The 21,085-nt window shown below is 45.8% G+C and overlaps 1 protein-coding gene across 8 annotated transcripts in view; it reads left to right on the top strand.

Annotated features, from left to right (window-relative positions):
• Positions 1–21,085, top strand: part of RGS6 (regulator of G protein signaling 6) — a 303,061-nt gene that overhangs the window by 220,889 nt on the left and 61,087 nt on the right. For all 8 annotated transcript variants that reach the window (XM_075425174.1, XM_075425175.1, XM_075425176.1 and 5 more), the window contains 7 exons: positions 191–241; positions 1,647–1,753; positions 4,314–4,365; positions 7,115–7,179; positions 10,144–10,220; positions 19,872–19,953; positions 20,488–20,562. In XM_075425174.1, coding sequence (XP_075281289.1) covers positions 191–241; positions 1,647–1,753; positions 4,314–4,365; positions 7,115–7,179; positions 10,144–10,220; positions 19,872–19,953; positions 20,488–20,562 — 509 coding nt within the window. The remainder of the gene's footprint in view (positions 1–190; positions 242–1,646; positions 1,754–4,313; positions 4,366–7,114; positions 7,180–10,143; positions 10,221–19,871; positions 19,954–20,487; positions 20,563–21,085) is intronic.

The following is a 21,085-nucleotide window of genomic DNA, read 5'->3' as shown; positions in this document are numbered from 1 at the left end:
ATAGTGTGGCACAAGAAAGAAAAACATTTTGAAACCTCAGTGGAAATAAAAATAAAAACTGAATAAAATTCATATCAGTTGTATTGGATCTATCTCAATGTTATCTCTTTCTAGGGCTCTCAGAAACCCGGTGGTCTCAGTGTTTAATGCTTTCTTCACACTTGTTTTTTTACTTCTTTTTTTTTGGCAGGTGCTGATATTGTGCAGTGGCTTATGAAGAATCTCAGCATTGAGGATCCAGGTAAGGTGACCACAGCTGGGGAGGAACACATACTCGGTCTGTGTTGTGCGTGCTATTAGACAGTAGATACTATTTTGCTTGCAGTCTGAAATACCAGTAGAACAACAAGGTTGGTTTAAGCTTTTGGTGGGAAGGAAGAGGGAATGAGATAAGAATCAACATCTTAGTTAAGTCTAATACCTTACACATAGAAAGCACTTTGTAGGAGTCTTAGCCTGCCTGTGAAATTTTTGCTACTTAAGAAAGACTGCTTGATTTTAAAGTTGTTCGCCAAGTTAGAAAGGAAGTTGGTATATGTGTGTGGTTAAACAGGCAAATGCAGTGACAGGTTTTTGTGGTGTGGAGAAAGGTAGCTGTGACTGACTGGACATACTGGCCGAGAATGGCACAGACACCATCATGAGATCAGATGGTCCCTGCAAATTTATCACAGCTGACAGATAAATGGATAATCTTCCATAAACAGCAATCAATGCATGGGCACAGTTCAGATAGTTCACTCTTCAGAGAAACCAAAGTCGTGGCAGAGTTAAAAGCTATTGAGAAAAGAGGAAGGAAAGACCTGCAGGTCCAGAAGTTTCTTTTGCTTTTCTGGAAAGGAAAAAAAATCTAGCATCTCACCTCCTGGTTTGTTTCTGCTGCTTACTGTCACCATGTGAAAGCAGAGACAGAGGTACTGTTGTCCCACCCCGGGCATCCCTATACACACATCCCTTCTCATGAGTCCAGTGAAGTCTCAAGTCTGTATTTCAGCTGCAGACAATAGCTTTGTTACCTGCCTGGGGGGTGCATGAGCAGCTGATGTTATTTTGTAACTCCAAAAAAGTTGATACAGCTTTTGACAGCTGACATTGGTTGAAAATCTGTGCAGATGTACTTTTGAAATCTGCACAGATTTACCTCTGCACTGGTGAAGGTTGTCCTGGCAGTGCTGGGATATGTGCTCCCCTTTACCTCCCCTCACTGTTTCTTCTAACAAATGGCAGTGCTACAGTGTCAGGGTTTGTCTTTATGCATAAACATGCTGCTAATGATCTGGTGTCACAGGTGTTGGTTGGATTTGGTAGAGACAAGAGAGGTTCACTGATGGAACAGGCTTCTTGTCAGCTGTCATCTGTGGTGGATAATGTGCTTTGAACTGAATTTTAGACTCTAGAGCTGAATTGGTGTGTGACATTTTGTAAACATAAAACCAGCAGGTTAAACATTTGAGCAGCATTTCATCAGTATTGTAAGGCTGATTTCTGCTCTCCTGCTTTGCATGGTTTGGTTGGAAGGCATAAGGATGTGGTGCGGCTACAGAGGCATGTGTGCACCAGGTCTTAGTGAGAGTCATCATTAGAGCCGCTGCTGAAAGCAGTGCATATTCTCCTGACACATCCCTGCTGTTTTCTCTCTTTCACAGGGGAAGCAATACATTTGGGAAGTCTGATCGCTGCACAGGGCTATGTCTTTCCGATCTCGGATCATGTCCTTACCCTGAAAGACGATGGGACATTCTATCGTTTTCAGGTTGGTGAGCCCTCTGCCTTCCTTGTGGCCCCTTCTACCGTCCCTGCAATAATACTGCTGAAATCACCTGCTCCTTATACCTAAGCACCCATTAGGTCTGTGAAGCCAGGGATTGAGGCTGTCTTGGTAGAGGCCTTGAGAAGTTATGAAGTCCCTTCAAAAAGTTCTGCTTTAGAATCCCAAATCACTCTTCTACTTTCTGACTCACAGTTTTTACATGAATGGATACGTCCTGTGATTGTTTTTGATATGTGATTTCAAGGCTCTTGTACTCAGATTTGAACTAAACTAGGAGAAAGAAAATGGTTTTCATGTTCTAACCCAGGCACGGAATTGAGTAGGCACCCTCCTGTGCAAAGTGGACCAGGGCAGACTTTGGAGTTGGACATGCAAGCTCTGGCACAGCAGAAAATTCAAATTTTTATCCTCTCCTGGTTACAGAATGGTGTGGGAGGGGGCAAGCTTCAGGCTTTGGCTCTTTTACAAAGGATATGTAACCTTGGCAGTCACCTAAGCTGGGACATCTCTATCCCTCAGTGTCCCTGTGCCTCCAGATGTGCTGAATTTTTAAAACATCCTGCTCTGGAGTTCCCTGCCCTTTCCAAAATCTGCTGCTGTCAGCTTCCTAGATAACTGAGTGCTTGTGCTGCAACAACCCCTTTTGGGCAGATTATATAACTTTAAAAGGAGCAACAAGTTCAAACCTGGAGTCCGACTGCCTAATCCTGTTGGCAGAATTTGTGTTTTTCTGTTACATGATCCCAGTCAACTCCCTTATCTTTTTCTGTGACTTCTCTTCTGTTCACCCTTCTGTTCCTCCTGGATGTTTTTTTTTTCTCTTTTTTTGTTTTTTGTTTGAAAAGCCTGTTCTCCTCTTTGCACCTGATGTTGCTGCTGCTCGTGCTCACTGTCCTGCTGCTAATGTGGTATTCTGTTATCATACGAGACCAATGGCACGGTGAACAAAGAAGCCCAGCAGATCACAGACCTCCTCTTATCTCACCCCACCTTCTGGTTACCTGGCATCATTCGGACTAAGATTTTTCATGACAGTTCCCTTGCTTTTCTGAAAGTCCCGTTCCTCCTGTTACGCAAGATTGGACAGAAGCAGGGGTAATAGTGATTGCCCATTTAGTTGTATTTCTCTCTATTTCAAAAGAATGAAACCAGAAGAAGTCATCCTGTGCAGCTCTCAGGAGCTAGATTTCAAAAGCAGAGTATCATTTAATTTCTTTTCCTTATTTTAAGCCTGTGAAAACCACACCATCAAATTGTCTTGACTGCTTACTGACTTTTCTTTCCCTTATCTTTTCCTACAACTTTTGCTTATTCTTTGCCCGTTGTCGTTTCCTGCAACAGTTCTCTTCAGCTGTTTTCTGCAAAAATAACCTGATAGGATCATTTTTCTTTTCCATTACTCTCTTCTTACCACTTTCTGCCTCTACATCACTCCCTCCTTTAACAGTAGCTCATCATCTTGTGAAGTGCATGAGATATAAATGAGGAGCATTGAACTCTGTGTTGTTTGATCTTTCCATTCTTTCTCACTGTACTTTGGTGCAAGGAATAGTCTTTGTGCATGTAAAGTTCTATAAACCATTTGTGGCATTTCATGAGTAATGTGAAAGAACACTATTACATGAGTAATGTGAAAGACTGTGTAAGAACAGGACATGACACTACAGTTTGTGCAAAGATTGATGGGCCCCTGGTGGAAGTACCGAGGTTGATAGGTACCCTTCAGTCTTGAGCCTTCATAATGGATTGCATTTCCCCCTGCCTTTGAGGATCTCTTCACTTTCTTCATATTTTGTGGGTTTGAGAGCAATAGGAAGCTTTCAATGGGAAGGTACTTTCTGGTTTTTTACTATAGATGTTCTGTAATTTGTGTGATCACAGGGACGTTATTTTTCATTCATGTTAAAACTGAAATAGAGCCATATGTAGTAAGATCTTGCAATTAATTGTAGCAAGTGCAATATGCAGACCTTGATGGAAAATGAAAACAGTAAGCTTAGCAGAGCTTCCGCTTTCAGTACAACTCTAATCAGCTGAGTTTTGACCTCTGCCATCCGTTATATTTAAAAAGTAAATTGTTTTGTAGGCTACCAACCACACTGGTAGCTGTTCCAAAAAGCAAGTGATATGTAGCGTATATAAAAGACCATGAGGTTTCTCATGCTCCTGATTTAAAACAAAACAAAAGATTCAGGATGCCTGTGAATTCCTGGGGAAAGAGGAGATTCTGGAAACAGAGGATAAGAGGTCCACATTCAGATGAGCTGGCAACAGTGCCTAAAATGTTATCAGGACGCTGGACATCCTCCTCAAGAGATGCTTGTATTAGAGCATCTCTATTTACCTGCTGTGAGGAATGTCAAAGATGATACCTTCCTGGAAAAGCTTCCGCACTGTTACTGAGATCTGTGGCAGTGTTTCCCCTGACGGAAGAGGCTGGGCCATAGACTTTGTGACTCTACTTTTCGTACTTGTAATATTTTTCTGCATCTGAATTGCTTTTAATTTCTTATATTACAAAAATACGTATGTTGTTTCTTAGGCACCATACTTTTGGCCTTCAAACTGCTGGGAACCAGAGAACACAGATTATGGTGAGATTATAATTGTTTCATTGTAGAAAGTTAGTACAAAAAATTTGTGATGGAAGAAAAGGTCCTTGAAATAATTACTGTTGGCCATCTAAACCCTTCAACAGCAGAGTTTGTTGTCAGACTGCATGATCAGAGGCAGATATGTGCCCGTCTCAGACAGACGAAGTGAAATCCCGGGGTGTCTCAAGCCCGTGGAGCTGTAGCTGTTGAGTTCAGTGGGGTCAGGGTTTTACCTACCGTAACCTTTGTTCTCCCGTAGCTCTGTTCATTTTGGCAGGATTTATGGCAAGCAGAATACTGCTCCTTGGGAATCTTAAATAATACTGATACTGCTTTTGTGGGAGAACATACTCTGATCTGTAGCTGAATCTAATATATTGATCAATAAAAAGTTACCTCATCTGGGCACTCATCTGGCTGATCAATAAACCAGTGTATAACTGATGGCAACCCATAGTTAAGGTTTTCTGATAAATGACATCAGACTCATTTTTCCCATTTTTTTAAGATTACCAAATGATAGCAGGTTAAAAGGAGAAGACTGAGTATGGTTTATGAGCTAATAAACTACAACATGGTGTGTTAAACATGTGAGTGCCTGAAGACAGTGATAATACATAAAGAAAATATGTCAGTGTTGTTATCTTTAGCTGTCTGCATGCAATATTGCTGTCTCTTCTAGAACTGTGCTTCTTTCACAGTTAAATGATAAAATCAATTGTTGCATCCTGGTGTGGCATTGGAAGGGGAAGTGAAGCCGTTTGTGCACGCATAGAACAGGAGCTTCTGGAAGTCCTTCTTTTGAAATACCTCATCATCTAAGATCAGTTTAGAACTCCTCCCTGAATAATTGGGGCTTTTTTGTTTCCTGGGCAATAATTATTTGTCATTATGGATTCTGGAAATCATTTGCTGGGGTGGAGAAGTGTAGCCTGCAATGGTGTCTGTCATGCAATAGTTCATTTGCAGTGCTCGTCTGCAGGGAAGCTAGCACAGACCTCTGTGTTTATCCCAGTGAGGGAACAGCTTAGGAGAAAACATGATGCTGTTCATTGTATGCAAAATATTTTCCAGATTTTACAGTTACCATATATAACTGTCTGAAGTGTGCCAAATATGTTTTCTGTAAATATCAGAATACGACTCTGAAGAGGGAAGTTCTGTTTTTTCCTAGGTGTCTGATAAATAACAGGTTCCACAGTCAGATTATTGTGCTGCAAGCGCATTGAGAGCACCCATACACCTCAAAATAAAGCCCTGTATGAGCTGACCCACAGCTGGACAAGCTGCAACTGCATTAGCTCTGAGCCCTATAGTGACAGATTTTCATCTGTCCCAGAAATCTCTAACATATGCTTGTAATCAGTCTTTCGGTATCAGAGGTCTGTACAGATGGAGTCTTCCCGGGAAATAATCCCAAACTAGCAGTAGACACAAATAAAACCGAAATCCCAGCAGCACTTCATACTCTTTTTATTTGAATGGATCCACTCACAGGACAGGAACTAACTTGCTGATGGCGAGTCACTGCCTAGCATGAAGAAATACTGTGAGATGACTGACTCTCACTTTATTTGATGTTGTAAATGGCTTGCAGATGAAACTGCCCTTGAGATGTAGAAATATACATGAACTGATCAGCTCTGGTTACCATGCATAATATTGGCTTATTATATGAATGTTAGAATTATAGGAATAGCAAAAATAGAATTACCTGAGTAGCACTGGAGGTTTTTTTCATGTATTTCAAATAGAAGAATAGGTTTCCAATGAAAAACTTCCATGAAGATGTCAGAAAAATGTATGTGCTAGCAAACCAAAACTCCATGGCTTTCAGAGAAAAGCTGGAATTTTCTGAGAAGGACTTATTGCAGTTTTCTGTAGATGATGCTTCGCCTTCTGCCTTGCTACGGTTTGGTACGCTGTTGGACAATAAGTACCTGGGCCTGCAGCATGACAGAGGGCAAAACGAGGAAGCTGTAAAATTCACCTTGAGGTTCATCCCAAAATGAGAGCGCTGGACCTCTATTACGTAGTTCAGACCTGACTGTATCCCCAGGGTGTGCCGGGGACCTTGTGTTTCAGTCAGTAATGGAAATGGGGTGAGCTAGCAGGTCCAGCTCAGGCTTTCACAGAAGACAGCCTGGGTTTGGTGTTGTGCACTGGGCTCATCTTGACCCTCGGAATCCCAAACCGCATCAGTTTCTGCAGTGTCTCCCTGTGGTGAAATGTGAGAAGGCTTTTCTTATCCATTCGAAATGTGTAGAATAAGTGGACGGGGCATATGAAAAAATGCTCAGATCATACGTTTAAGATCTGGCCTGTATTTCTGTTTTCATTTCAGTATCCAGATTTTTTTTGGTGGTTTTTTTTTGTTTGGTTGGTTTTTTTAACAAGAGGGGAAAAGAAGTGCAGGGCTGCTCGCTTTGGCAGGCATATTCCTGAAATGCTGAGGGCAACAGGTTGCTAATGCTAAATCTTTTACCAGCCCCAGAAGCGACTGTGCCTTTCTCAGACATCTTGTTAGGTCCTGGCATCTACTCTCAGCACTTCTAAATGAGATGTCCCAGATGTTTAAGGCCTGTGAGATTACTAGTGGGTAATGTCAGCTGGGTATTCAGCACTCTCATTCCTTGGCTCATGTTGCTTTCTGATGAGAATGAAGAGTGCATGGACCACTTTTTTCTTTCTTAAGATCTAGTACTAATAATCTGTCTGTAATTGTTTTCCGTTCTGTTTCTCCCTTTAGCCATCTATCTTTGCAAACGGACCATGCAGAACAAAGCTAGGCTGGAGCTGGCGGATTATGAAGCCGTAGGTACACTGCTGCTAGAGTTTAAAGCTGGGGGGTGCAGGAGGAGCTTTGCTTGCCAATTGAATGCTGCCATTTTGTGCTTTGGGGCCAGCCTTTACTGTGTCTTTTTTTAGTTGTCAGAACTGTGTGAGAAGGTTGATTGGGAGACAACATCAGGAACTTGGTTGGGGAATGTCCCTGGCTTTGCAACATCTCAAATTAAAGCATCTGTTATATAGCCAGTCCTCCAAGATTGGGGCAAATTACACAGAAGTTTATACCTTGGTTTCCTATTTCTGGTTAACAGTTACTAGTTTATATAGCAGATATTAACATGCGTAAATGATGGATTTTTCAGGTGCATTATTGGGCAATTAAATTGCTGATGACCCCATCTAGTTACGAAAGCTTTCAGATATTGGACTTGGACTGTTTTCAGTGCGCCATATAAAAAACTATTACTCATGCTTATTCATGGCGTATTTTTTGTTATGAAATTATTATCCATTAAAATATCCCAGACTGTGGCTTCAGATTGTGCAGGGTTTGGGTGGAGAGGAGTGGGAAGGTGGAGGCAGGAGGGGCAGGGCTTCTCAGTGTTTCTGCATTTCTTTGAACACCAGAAGTGTAACTCTCTGGCCAGCTGAACTTTTGTTTCTATCATATTGCTTTTTGTTTGTTTGTTTACTAGCTCAACAGTGTAATAGCTGAATTTCAAATACAGAGTTTTTTGGTGGAGGGTTTGTTTACAAAGCTGGTTCTAGTGAACTTCTGTGTTCATGTCTATTACAATGAAAATATTTATATTGTGTATATTTTAGGGTTTTTTCTAGGATTGGACTTTTCCCTTTTTCCTTACCTTCTACGTTTTGAGACTTCTGTGCACATGTATATATACACATGCCATTTGTCCTTTCAGTGAAGAGCATGCAAAAGTTGCCACTTCTTTTAGACTACCCTGAAAATGCATCCAGAGTTCCCAAGAGTTCCAATCTTGAAGTACAGGCGTAAAGGAAGGAATACAATAATCTGCATGCACTTGCACATCCTTTTGCTGAGTTTTCTTTTCTGCATATTGCTGATTTCATTATTAAAACCATTAAAACTGCTCACAGCCAACCAATTAACTGTAAGTACTCTAAAGATCTATCATAAAGCAACAAAAGGCTGTGTAGCAGCGCACGCACTCCCACACACATGCAGCGATGCTATGGCTAAGTACTTTTGCACATCGTTGTCTACTGAGAGTAGCAATGCTCCAGTGATGGCAAATAATTAGATTTTGGCAGTCTCTCATTTTTCTTGTGAATATTGCATTGAACAATTAGAGATTACTTCTGCATTCAAACTTTGCTCTCTTTAATTAGAGACAATCAGATAAGAACGGCACCAACTTTTCCTAGTCATCATGGGAGCTGAAGCAAGTCCAGTAATGGAGATGTAAGCTAAGCGCAAGTGAGAGAAACAGGCTTACAGTAGTGGGAAGGAGCCCTGTACATTTAGTACACGTTTTTGGAGATGTAGCATGAGAATGCTTCTCTCTACCCAAAGCATTTACCTGGAGTTTCTAATGAGAATCTCTACAAAGCATCTCAGGGAACGTCTTCTCATTTTTAGGTTCTGCTTGCAGCATTCATAGACAGCCCCCTGCCCCCCCATTTATACTGGTAGAGCAGGGGTCTTGGTGGTATGATTAAGCTCACATAATTGCATTCAATTTTGTTTACAATTTGCCAAATATAAACATGATTCAAATATTGCTTCAGCTGGTGACATTTCATTAGCTTCAGCATATTTACTCCAGAGGGCACATGTGAACATAATTTAAAATAAAATAAAAGAAACCCACAAAAAATAGCTTTTGTAGATAATTACAAGTAGTTCTTCCTTGTAGCCACAGTTAAGGAAATCATCACAGTTCAGCACAGCTGTAAATCATTTGCTTAACTTTTTCTCCATCTGTGTGGACTGAAGTTGTTGCATGCACTTGGTGGCAACAGGGCCAAGCTTTATGCCTTGTGTTATACAGAAGTTAAAAGTAAATAGTAGAAAGATTTCTTCTAGAATTGAAACGTATGCACTTAAGCACTTTCTTGAAATAAGGGGAATAGGTATAAAAAGAACAGCAGTAGAAGTAACAGTGTTCAATGAAAATTTGCAACAGTTGAACCAGCTGTAATGGAGAAGAGCATCTCATAGGCCTCCTTAGCAGGGTGGGTGTGGAGATGCGACTCAGGGTGCCATCTGAGCCTGAAATTCTGGCCATGTCCCGAGTTTGACCTTGAGTTGTGATGAGGTCACATCCCCCTCCAAATGTTCAGATCACGACACTCTCTGTAATGGGTCTGTATCAGAGCTCTAACTTCAGATGTAGAGCAAGGCTGCATCTGGACCCTGTCTTTGCAGTTAGCTATGTTCATTGTTCAGACAAACAAGCTATTTCCTTTCGTGAATCATCCTGGCAATCCCCAGCCTTCAGCGCCGCACAGCTGCGTAGTGCTCTCAGCGGTGACCAGGACTGAGCAAAGCAAGGGATGCTCGGGCTTTGCACCTGAGCGAATGCCTGAAGAGAAGAGAGCAGTGGGGGGAGGAAAGGAAAGTGGGAATTAGAGGGAAACGTGCAGGTGGCAGACATCTGCTATCAGAAATGAAAAGTTGTCAGCTTCACAAAGCTTCCCAGTGTTATCTTTTGGGAACAAGTCCATCATTATTTTCACAGCAGAGCTCAGGCTGTCTTCATTACACTCCATTACTTCTCCCTGACAGGGCCCTCTTGGCTGCAGCCTGAAAGGACGTGTTACAGCCTCTCTTTGCCTGCAAAATAGCTCACCTGAAACCAACACTGACTTCTATGTCTTGAGTTTCCCACCTTAAAGAAAAAAAAAAAAAAGGATAAAATAAATAACCTTCATGCTAACTGTGCTCTTAAGCAGTTGTTACAATTACAGGGATTAATTGCTCTTACTATTTTCATCTTTTGTCAGGAAAACTTAGCAAGACTTCAGAGAGCATTTGCAAGAAAGTGGGAATTCATCTTCATGCAAGCTGAGGCCCAAGTGAAGTGAGTAATCCTGGAGCACTGAACTGCACCAATATTTAGAGCTGTGAAGGGAAGAGGAATCTGTAAATATAAAACTTCTCTGTCAAAGTCTTTACTGTGACTAAGCTCAGCTGGTGAATTTCAATCACCGGCAGACTAGGAACAACAGAGAGCCAATCCTGAAGGTTTGTGCCAGAATCTGAAAGATGGGTTTAGTTATTTGTACCTGGAAATGCTGGTCAGGAGCTCCTTAGTCTGGGTTCGCCATGGGAGCTTGGGCAGTTCACTTGCCCATTCTGTTTCTACTTCTGTGTAGTATTTTTGTTTTGTATAAACGGAAAGAAGACAACTTTGTCGTCTATCTGTGTTACTCTATGCTTGTAAGGTATTTCCGAGTTTAAAAATACTGCCACTTCAAAGTGATTTCGAGGGTGGTATTTACAGAAGACGATTTGGTTTTCTCATTTATACCAATCCCCAGTTGACTCCATTGTACTTCTACTCTCTGCAGTCTAACCTGTGCTACTAAATTAGCGTGGAGAATTGAGTACCACTTACATAGAACTCAGATGTAGTATTTGGGTTTTTCCTAGCCCCTGCTCATAATTGAAATGAATTTTTTTTTTCTTACCTTCCCTTGAAGCCTCTGAATGTTTTGAGCATGGTTTCATTATTGCTGCAAAATGGGTATGGTCCAGTGTTTATAGACTAGTGTCTACAAACTAGTGCCTAAAACTCTCCATGTCCATTTTGTGCATGTAGTTGTCACCTATAAAATGGAAAGGTTGGTGAAGATGGCGCATGAGAACACCAGTACTGACAGTCTGTAGCACTGGAAGGAATTTGCACTTTCAGCATTAGATGCTAAATTGTTAAGGAACATCATTTTTTGAGGGTGTGGCTGAGGTGTATGTCTCTGTCTTTGATTAACTCTTTGGACTTTTGATTAATTCCTTGCTTAATAACATTGTAATTATGCACTATTTAAGTACATGGTAATTATCCTTTAATTTATGTTTTGGTTTTGGCTGCCGCTGGCAACAAAAGCGCCACGCGGCCGCCCCTCCCCCCGCCGGCGTGCGGAGGAGAATGGGAAGAAAGAGGCAGAAACTGGTGGGTCGGGATAAGGGCAGTTTAACAGAACAGCAAACAGAGGGAAAACAGGAACAACAACGATACAAATAAGGAGAAAACACAACCACGAACCGTACAACAGCCGCTCTCCCGAAACCGGACCGGCGCTGCGCCCGCCCAAGCCGCGAGTGCGTTCCCGCCGCCCCGCCCCCCCCCCCCCCCCGGAACCCAGCGTGACGGCACATGGTATGGAATACCGGGCTCTGTTTGGCCAGGTGGGGTCAGCCCCCACCCCCCGGCTGTACCCCTTCCTGGATTCCAGTGAAAATTAACCCTGTTCTGGCCAAACCCAGGACATTATCCACCCCTTATTCCATACCATCTACGTCATGCCCAGGTCCCCCATTGTCCAGTTGATCACCACCACTTCTCCTGTCTCCAGATATCATTCCTTTAGTCTATGGATCATCACTCTAAAGTGTCCATTGAGTTCATTTAATCCATGACTTCAGGCTCCATCTGTCGTTATGGTCTTCCGTGGCAGGGGAGGTGATGTGTGGTGGTGGGCGGTCACTTGCTGCATCCGGAGCTCACGGCTGATGTATCTGGTGCGGCCCGTGCCCACAGTCTGCAGGAGATGTTGATCTTGATGAAGTTGCTGGATGCCAGCTGCTGAAAACCAGGTCCAGTTCCATCATCGCTGTGCTCTGCTAGGTTTTCATCGAAAAAGTCCATCCTTCTTTAATCTGGACGATTCTTACTATGCTACTACTGGTACAAAATATAACAATTATAACAGTGATAACAGACAGTGACAGGGTTATTTAACAACTAACTTTATACAATTTATTTATGGACTATTCTCGCCCAAAATTAAATCCCCATGAGGTACACATCGGACTTCCCCATCCTTCCGCATTACCCACCAGGTACACCCAGGTCCTTGAGCAAAGGCAATCCCGCGGACGGGCTTGCCTTTGCCCGAGGCAGGACTAACCCAAACCGTCTTCCCTAACATGTTCCGCATGTGCACTACAGGGACTTTATCCCCTTCTACTGGGCGCTGAGGTTTTGACTGGGCAGGACCAGCCCAGTTGGTGGACCCTCTGGTGTTAACCAACCAGGTGGCCTTTGCTAAATGGGTATGCCAATTTTTGAAAGTCCCACCCCCCATTGCCCTCAAAGTGGTTTTTAGCAGCCCATTGTAACGTTCGATCTTTCCAGAGGCTGGTGCATGGTAGGGGATGTGATACACCCACTCAATACCGTGTTCTTTGGCCCAGGTGTCTATGAGGCTGTTGCGAAAGTGAGTCCCGTTGTCCGACTCGATTCTTTCGGGAGTGCCATGTCGCCACAGGACTTGTTTTTCCAGGCCCAGGATGGTATTCCGGGCAGTGGCATGGGGCACAGGGTAGGTTTCCAGCCATCCGGTGGTGGCCTCCACCATTGTGAGTACATAGCGCTTCCCTTGGCGGGTCTGTGGCAGTGTGATGTAGTCAATCTGCCAAGCCTCCCCATATTTATATTTTAGCCATCGTCCTCCATACCACTGAGGCTTTACCCGCTTGGCTTGCTTGATTGCAGCGCATGTCTCACATTCATGGATAACCTGTGCAATAGTGTCCATGGTCAAGTCCACCCCTCGGTCACGAGCCCATCGGTATGTCGCGTCTCTTCCTTGGTGGCCCGAGGTGTCATGGGCCCACCGAGCTATAAAGAGTTCACCCTTATGTTGCCAGTCCAGATCCACCTGAGCCACTTCAATCTTAGCAGCCTGATCTACCTGGTGGTTGTTTTGATGTTCTTCAGTGGCCCGACTCTTAGGGACGTGGGCGTCCACGTAACGGACTTTTACAGCCAACTGCTCCAGACGGGCAGCAATATCTTGCCACAATGGGGCAGCCCAGATAGGTTTGCCTCTGCGCTGCCAGTTGTTCTTCTTCCATTGCTGCAGCCACCCCCACAAGGCATTGGCCACCATCCAAGAGTCAGTGTAAAGATAGAGCACTGGCCACTTCTCTCGACTGGCAATGTCTAAAGCCAGCTGGATGGCTTTCACCTCTGCAAACTGGCTGGACTCACCTTCTCCCTCGGCAGTTTCCGCGACTTGTTGTGTAGGGCTCCATACAGCAGCCTTCCACCTCCGCTGCTTCCCCACAATGCGACAGGACCCATCCGTGAACAGGGCATACTGTTTCTTATCTTCTGGCAGCTGGTTATACAGTGGGGCCTCTTCAGCACGTGTCACCTCCTCCTCTGGCGATGCTCCAAAATCTTTGCCTTCTGGCCAGTCCATGATGACCTCCAGAATTCCTGGGCGACTGGGGTTTCCCATTCGGGCGCGCTGGGTGATCAGAGCGACCCACTTACTCCACGTAGCATCGGTGGCATGATGCGTAGAAGGGACCCTCTCTTTGAACATCCAGCCCAGGACCGGCAATCGTGGAGCTAGGAGGAGCTGTGCTTCAGTGCCGACCACTTCTGAAGCAGCTCGAACGCCTTCATATGCTGCCAGAATCTCTTTTTCAGTGGGAGTATAGCGGGCCTCGGATCCTTTGTATCCCCGGCTCCAGAACCCCAGGGGTCGACCTCGAGTCTCCCCTGGTGCTTTCTGCCAGAGACTCCAGGTTGGGCCATTCTCCCCGGCTGCGGTGTAGAGCACGTTTTTAACATCTTGCCCTGACCGGACTGGACCAAGGGCTACGGCATGAACTATCTCCCGTTTAATCTGTTCAAATGCCTGTCGTTGCTCAGGGCCCCATTCAAAATCATTCTTCTTCCGGGTCACGTGGTACAGAGGACTCACAATCTGGCTGTAATTTGGGATGTGCATCCTCCAAAAACCCACAACACCCAGGAAGGCCTGTGCTTCCTTTTTGCTGGTGGGTGGAGACATAGCTGCTATTTTGTTGATGACATCCATTGGGATTTGACGGCGCCCATCCTGCCATTTTATTCCCAAAAACTGGATCTCTTGCGCAGGTCCCTTGACTTTACTTCGCTTAATGGCGAAACCGGCTTTCAGAAGGATCTGAACTATTTTCTCCCCTTTCTCAAAAACCTCCTCTGCTGTGTCGCCCCATATAATGATGTCGTCGATGTACTGCAGATGTTCTGGGGCTTCACCCTTTTCCAGTGCAGTCTGGATTAGTCCATGGCAAATGGTGGGACTGTGTTTCCACCCCTGGGGCAGTCGATTCCAGATGTACTGGATGCCCCTCCAGGTGAAAGCAAACTGTGGCCTGCACTCTGCTGCCAAAGGGATGGAGAAGAATGCATTAGCGATGTCAATTGTAGCGTACCACTTGGCTGCCTTTGACTCCAGCTGATATTGAAGTTCTAACATGTCTGGCACGGCAGCACTCAGCGGTGGTGTGACTTCATTCAGGCCACGGTAGTCTATTGTCAGTCTCCACTCTCCAGTAGATTTTCTCACTGGCCATATGGGACTATTAAAGGGTGAGCGAGTTTTGCTGATCACTCCTTGACTCTCCAGTTGACGGATCAGCTGATGAATGGGGAGAAGGGAGTCTCGGTTGGTACGATACTGTCGCCGGTGCACCGTTGTGGTTGCGATGGGTACCTGTTCTTCTTCAACCCTCAGCAACCCCACAACAGAAGGATCCTCCGAGAGACCAGGCAAAATGGACAGCTGTTTAATATCTTCCGTCTCCACAGCAGCTATGCCAAAAGCCCACCGATACCCCTTTGGGTCCTTGAAATAGCCTCTCCTAAGATAGTCTATGCCAAGGATGCACGGAGCCTCGGAGCCAGTTACAATGGGGTGCTTCTGCCAGTCCTGCCCAGTGAGGCTCACTTCAGCCTCCAGTAGACTCAGCTCTTGGGACCCCCCTGTCACTCCCGAAATGCAAATGGACTCTGACCCTTTGAACTCTGATGGCATTAAAGTACACTGTGCACCAGTGTCCACTAGAGCTTTATACTCTTGTGGATCTGACGTGCCAGGCCACCGAATCCACACCGTCCAATAGACACGGTTGTCCCTTTCCTCCACCTGGCTGGAGGCAGGGCCCCTCTAATCCTCGTCAGAGAATTTGCTGCTCACCTGCTGTAAAAATGACTTGGAGGTCCCCTCCAGAGGATTGGAATCAAGGTCAAACTGTCTACCTGGTCTGGAGAGCTGGCTTCTGGAAACTGGAGCGGCACTTTTCCTAACAGAATCCCCTTCGGTGATTGTTTTACCTCGCAACTCACGTACTCGGGCCTCTAGACTTGAGGTGGGTTTTCCATCCCACTTCCTCATGTCCTCTCCGTGGTCACGCAGGTAGAACCACAGGGTGCCCCGGGGTGTATAGCCTCTGTATTCCCTCTCCTGAGCAGAGAAACGCCTGCCCCTAATAGCTGAGACACTGGCCCGTACAGGTGGGGAGTAGGACATATTCCTGTCTAGTCGCTTGACCAGTTTCTCCACAGCTGAGACAAGGGAGGAAGAGAGACTTTCCTCGTATTGGCGGAGTCTGACAGCCACCTCATCCACTGTTGGTGCGTCTTTACCTTTCCAGTTTACAACTGCCAGTGAGTTGGCATGCAAGGAGGGTGCGCTCCGCACAAACTTCCTCCACATGGATTGTGAGCACTGGAGTTCATCTGGGTCTGTGGGTACCTGCTCATCGTCTGTGTCACAGTAAACCAGCTCCCGCACAGCTAATTCCCTCAAGTACTGAATACCCCTTTCCATATTGGTCCACTTGCCAGGATAACATACAAAATCGTCACTGAAGGGGTACCTCTCCCTCACGCCTGACAGAAGTCTCCTCCAGAGGCTGAGGATTTGTTCCTTTTTCCCAATGGCCTTGTCAATGCCCCCATCCCTGGCCAGGGATCCCAGCTGCTTGGCTTCCTTGCCCTCTAATTCCAAGCTGCTGGCCCCGTTATCCCAGCACCGCAGCAGCCAGGTGGCAATGTGCTCACCTGGGTGGCGGCTGAAATCTTTCCGCATGTCTCGCAGCTCGCCCAGGGACAGGGACCGGGTGATGATCTCTGTCTCTATCTCCCGTGATGACCCTGGCTCATCATCATCCCTCCCGGAGCGATCTGCTCTCTTTGCGTCTTTCTTTAGTTTTACGGGGGCGACTGCTACCTGCACAGGTTGGTCATTGGGCTCAGTCACTGTGCCTGCGGCTGGAGCTGGGGCTGGAGCAGCTGCTGTGCCCGCTGGGGAAACCGAGGCAGGCCCTGCAGCTGTGGCAGCGGCGGTGCCAGTCTGGGGGGCTGTGACTGCCTGCTGGGCTGGAGGGGCTGCAGGGCCGGCTGGGGGGGCAGCGCCAGCTGCAGTGCCTGCTGCTTCATTCCCCCCCCTTTCCCCTTTAGGGCTCTGAACAGTGTTGAACAGGGCAGCTCGGTAGGCGTGGGCCAGACGCCAGCACATTGTGGTGATCTGTGTCTCTCTGGAGTTCCCAGGGTGGCAGCACACTTTTTTCAGATATTTTACTAGTTTGTCCGGTTTCTGTATTTGTTCAGGGGTGAGTTTAAAACACACCGGGGGTGCCCACTGCTCTAGACACCTGCCCATGCTGTCCCACACACCCAGCCACTCACAGCTATCCGGCCCCGGGGCAGGTCTCTGCACGATGTTCTTAACGACTTGCTTAACCCTAAACAAAACCTGCAACCCATTCAGGAGGCATAACAAAAGGAGAGTGCTGCCCTGAGCATCCCACGGGTACTCGAAATTCTCAAAAGCAGTTAGGACCAGCCTGAGGGAGAGAGGGGGGGCGAAAGAGTGGGGGGAGGTATCCCCTTCGGTTTTCCCCACAGACTGGGTTTGATTATTCACAAATTCTAAGACATAGGATCCGAGGTACGGAAATGACCGCAGTGCCGCATGCAAATACAAGACTAATTTCATGCACAGTGATGTTATCACATCATAAGTCGATATCGTAAGGTAGAGCAAAATTATCATCCTGATCTTTTTCCCCGTGACGATGAATAGCACCACAGGGAACAAGTACAGCAAGTACGGATTCAAAAACCACAACCATCTGATGAAAGACAGAAACATTTTTACCGGCGACTATTTAAGTAACACAGAAAAAATGCCTACAACAAAATTTAACAAAATCTAAGAAAGCAGTTTTAACACCCGCTGCTCAGCCCTGCCGTTATCCCCGCCCCACGTCTGGGCGCCAATTTAATGTTTTGGTTTCGGCTGCCGCCGGCAACAAAAGCGCCACGCGGCCTCCCCTCCCCCCGCCGGCGTGCGGAGGAGAATGGGAAGAAAGAGGCAGAAACTGGTGGGTCGGGATAAGGGCAGTTTAACAGAACAGCAAACAGAGGGAAAACAGGAACAACAACGATACAAATAAGGAGAAAACACAGCCACGAACCGTACAACAGCCGCTCTCCCGAAACCGGACCGGCGCTGCGCCCGCCCAAGCCGCGAGTGCCTTCCCGCCGCGCAGCCCCCCCCACCGGAACCCAGCGTGACGGCACATGGTATGGAATACCGGGCTCTGTTTGGCCAGGTGGGGTCAGCCCCCACCCCCCGGCTGTACCCCTTCCTGGATTCCAGTGAAAATTAACCCTGTTCTGGCCAAACCCAGGACAATTTACAAGATAATTAAGGGATTTTTTTTCCAACCAGAATACCAGTGCTCTGTTTGGAAGAGAAAATTAGAAGTTAAGATAGCAATTCTGTTTTCAGTTACTTAAAGGCTTATTGCCAAGATAAAAAAACAAAGTCAAAACAAATTTCTGCGTTCTGTCCACAACATACAATTAATTACCTAAGAAAGAAGTGTAAATATCAGATTCTTGACATGATCACTCTTGCTTATTCATCTTTTCTTCATTCATTTTTCTTTGAAACGTAAGCATGGACTGGCCACTATCACCTTTTTTTGCTGGCTGGTTTCAGCTTCTTGGTTCCCAGTTCATGTGATGGTTCGTTCTTCAGGTTTCAAACAAGGCAGGGCTAGAATTCACAGTGGTCACAGCCCTGAATTAACTGAAAAGGAAAACAAATGAAAAATAACTGAAGACATTCCTCCTGCTTATCAAGTTCTGCTCTGCTTTCCATGTCTTCGTTTGCACGCAGGACTTCCATTGCTATACATTTCTCAAAAACAGCAGCCACAGAGCATCTAATTATGCTGTGTCTTCATAGTTTAAAATGTGAAATACTGAGTTGTCGGTAAGTTTGGGGGTATGAACCAAGAACCTCAGTTGAGTACAAAGCACCCATGAAGATAATTCATTGAGCCCCTGAAGAGTCCCTCCAGTTCATGTGTAGCGTGAAGCCCTTTTGGCCAGGCATGAAGGGCTCACTCAGAAACAGTAGTTTTTGGGCTGGGTGTCTGTGTGTGCTCCCCAGCACAGCACAGCGACTGCTGTCAGGCAGCTGCCCCATCCTTGTGTGGGGACAGAGCTGGTTTCTCAGCTCAGCCTTGCAGGGGGGGACATTCAGAGGGTGACACCAAACTGTGGAGGACTCGGGCTTTTTGTGGAGAGGGGTGTTCAGAAATTTCAGTTTCAGCCCCCCGATTCCTAATCCCTTTTCTAGCACAGACTTAGCCAAGGATCACTGCCACTCCAGAAGAAAAACTGAGGCAAGGAGAACCTGGTGGTCAGAAATTCCAGCTGGTGTGGTTTATTTTCCTCACCAATTTGATTTTTCCCAGGCGGTGGCAGTGCAGAAACCCAGCACACGGATGCTGTCGGCTTTTCAGTCCTGCTTTGGAGTCAAAGGCGGTTCCTCCCTCCCTGTGCTCACCCACTCTCTCCACAGGTAGATCTTGCAAGCTGGTGGTGACTCTGCTGTGCTCACGTCTCGAGCTGTGCGCAGGAGTGAGGCACCACGAGTGAGTTGCTTAATGCCGCCAAGAGACAGGGGAACAGTTGTTTGGAACAACCTCCAGTGGCCTGCGATGTGTGTGCTTTGAGGGAGTCGATTCGCTACGCCAGGGCTGAAATCGCTTGTCCTGGCCCACTCTGTGTCTCTCGGGTGACTGCTGGCTTGCACGGGGCCATGCGGCAAGCTCTGCTCCGGTTGCCCATGCCGTCACCCCTCGCTCCGATGACATTGGGGTGGGGGGCAGAGCCCTGAGGAACGTGGTCCCAGGTGCTGCTGCTGCTTGGAACGCCTGGGCCAGCTGCCCCTGCACAATCTGTGCTCGTGCCAGCGGTGCCACTGGGGCACCGGGCTGCAACGGGACCTCCCAACGTGGACCTCTGTCCAGTACCAGCCGAGAGCTTCGCCTGGAGCAGAGAGGTCCTGGTGGGTCTCCTGGCCAAGCTAAACACAAACTTCCACAGCCTGCCAAGTCAGGATCTGGGAACAGAGTATCAGGAAAGGTGGTTTTCCTCACCAAGTGAAAAAACAGATGTTAAAGTAAATTTTCCACCTAAATAGGAAGATCTCTTTTGACATATATTGTACTAAACATCAGTGATATTTTGTTCATGGCACATGGCCTTGCGAGCAGGAGTGTGACACTTTTGTACATAACAGTGGATTTCTGATTTTTTTTTTTTTTTTATTTTTTTACCATGGGGTTGAAAACCCTAGTTAGGAACTGTAACAAAGAAGAAGCATTACTTGTACATTGACTCATATGTTTATGCTTTTGTTTTCAGAATCGACAGAAAAAAGGATAAAACAGAAAGAAAGATTTTGGACAGCCAGGAAAGAGCATTCTGGGATGTGCACAGGCCTGTGGTAAAGCTCTTTTTGAATGATGAGACTTTCCAGGTTTTGACAGGAGAAGTTCTAATACTAGTAAACACTGTGCCACATATTGCATAAGGACATTGCCTTTCAAAGTCACCACATGGATTTTCCTCACAGTTCAAAACACAGTTATTTTATATGTTCAAAACACGTATTTCAGACGTTCTAGGCTTGTGCATGCATGGAACTATTGATCTGGAAATACGTGATAAATGTGAAGTTTGGAAGATTATTTATTGTGCTTACAAAAGAAAAGCAGCTTACCCAGTTTGTCTCAGACTTCCTAGAAAAAGCTCCCTTCTTAGCTGACGTATTTCCTTTTGGTGCTAAAGTTGTTGGAAAATGGATTGGATGCTGAGATGCCAACTTTGGGTATATGCAGTCTCTTGTTCAGCAAGGATAATTTATGGGACACAAACTTCAGGAAAGAATTTTGGACAAGATCTGATTGTATGTTTTAGAAAGGCAAGGTAGCGTGTGGGTTGTAAACAGAGGCGTAACACGATTACCATCTCTTTTCAGCCAGGCTGTGTGAACACCACAGAAATGGACATTAGGAAGTGTCGTCGTATGAAAAACCCACAGAAGGTGAAAAAGGTCAGTCTGAGTTCTGGTTTTGGTATTTGTTTGGGTTTTTTGTTTGGTTTTGATGCAAATCAACACTTGACACTTCCAGTGTATCAGACTTACCCAACAGAAACCAAAAAAGTGTTTTGGAAATACCAGTTATGTTTTGTTCTAATCGGTGAATTTACTATTCCCATTTTCCCAGCAGAGCAGTAGAGACTGGGTGACTGGTAGAGCTGAGAAGGGCGTTAAGCAGCTCTGTGTCCCAAATGTCTGCTGGCTCTGCACTCCCATAAAATTAAAAGCTATTGGCAAAAGTACCTAGGTCCCATTTTCAGAAATTATTTGGGCACAGATTTTTCAGAGCTGTTTACCCACCTTAATCATTTCAAAGGCTGGATCATTAGCAACTTGTGTGTCTTTGACTTCCAGCAAGTCTTAGGTCTTCTGTGTGTATGGAATCACAGAATCATTTAGGCTGGAAAAGACCCTTAAGATCATTGAGTCCAACTGTAAATCTAACACTGCCAAGTCCAACACTAAGCCATGTCCC

The sequence above is a fragment of the Opisthocomus hoazin genome, chromosome 7 (genome assembly GCF_030867145.1).
Source record: "Opisthocomus hoazin isolate bOpiHoa1 chromosome 7, bOpiHoa1.hap1, whole genome shotgun sequence".
In the NCBI taxonomy this organism is placed as follows: domain Eukaryota; kingdom Metazoa; phylum Chordata; class Aves; order Opisthocomiformes; family Opisthocomidae; genus Opisthocomus; species Opisthocomus hoazin.
Note: the sequence above shows the minus strand (reverse complement) of the source record. Positions and strands in the feature narration are given on the sequence as shown.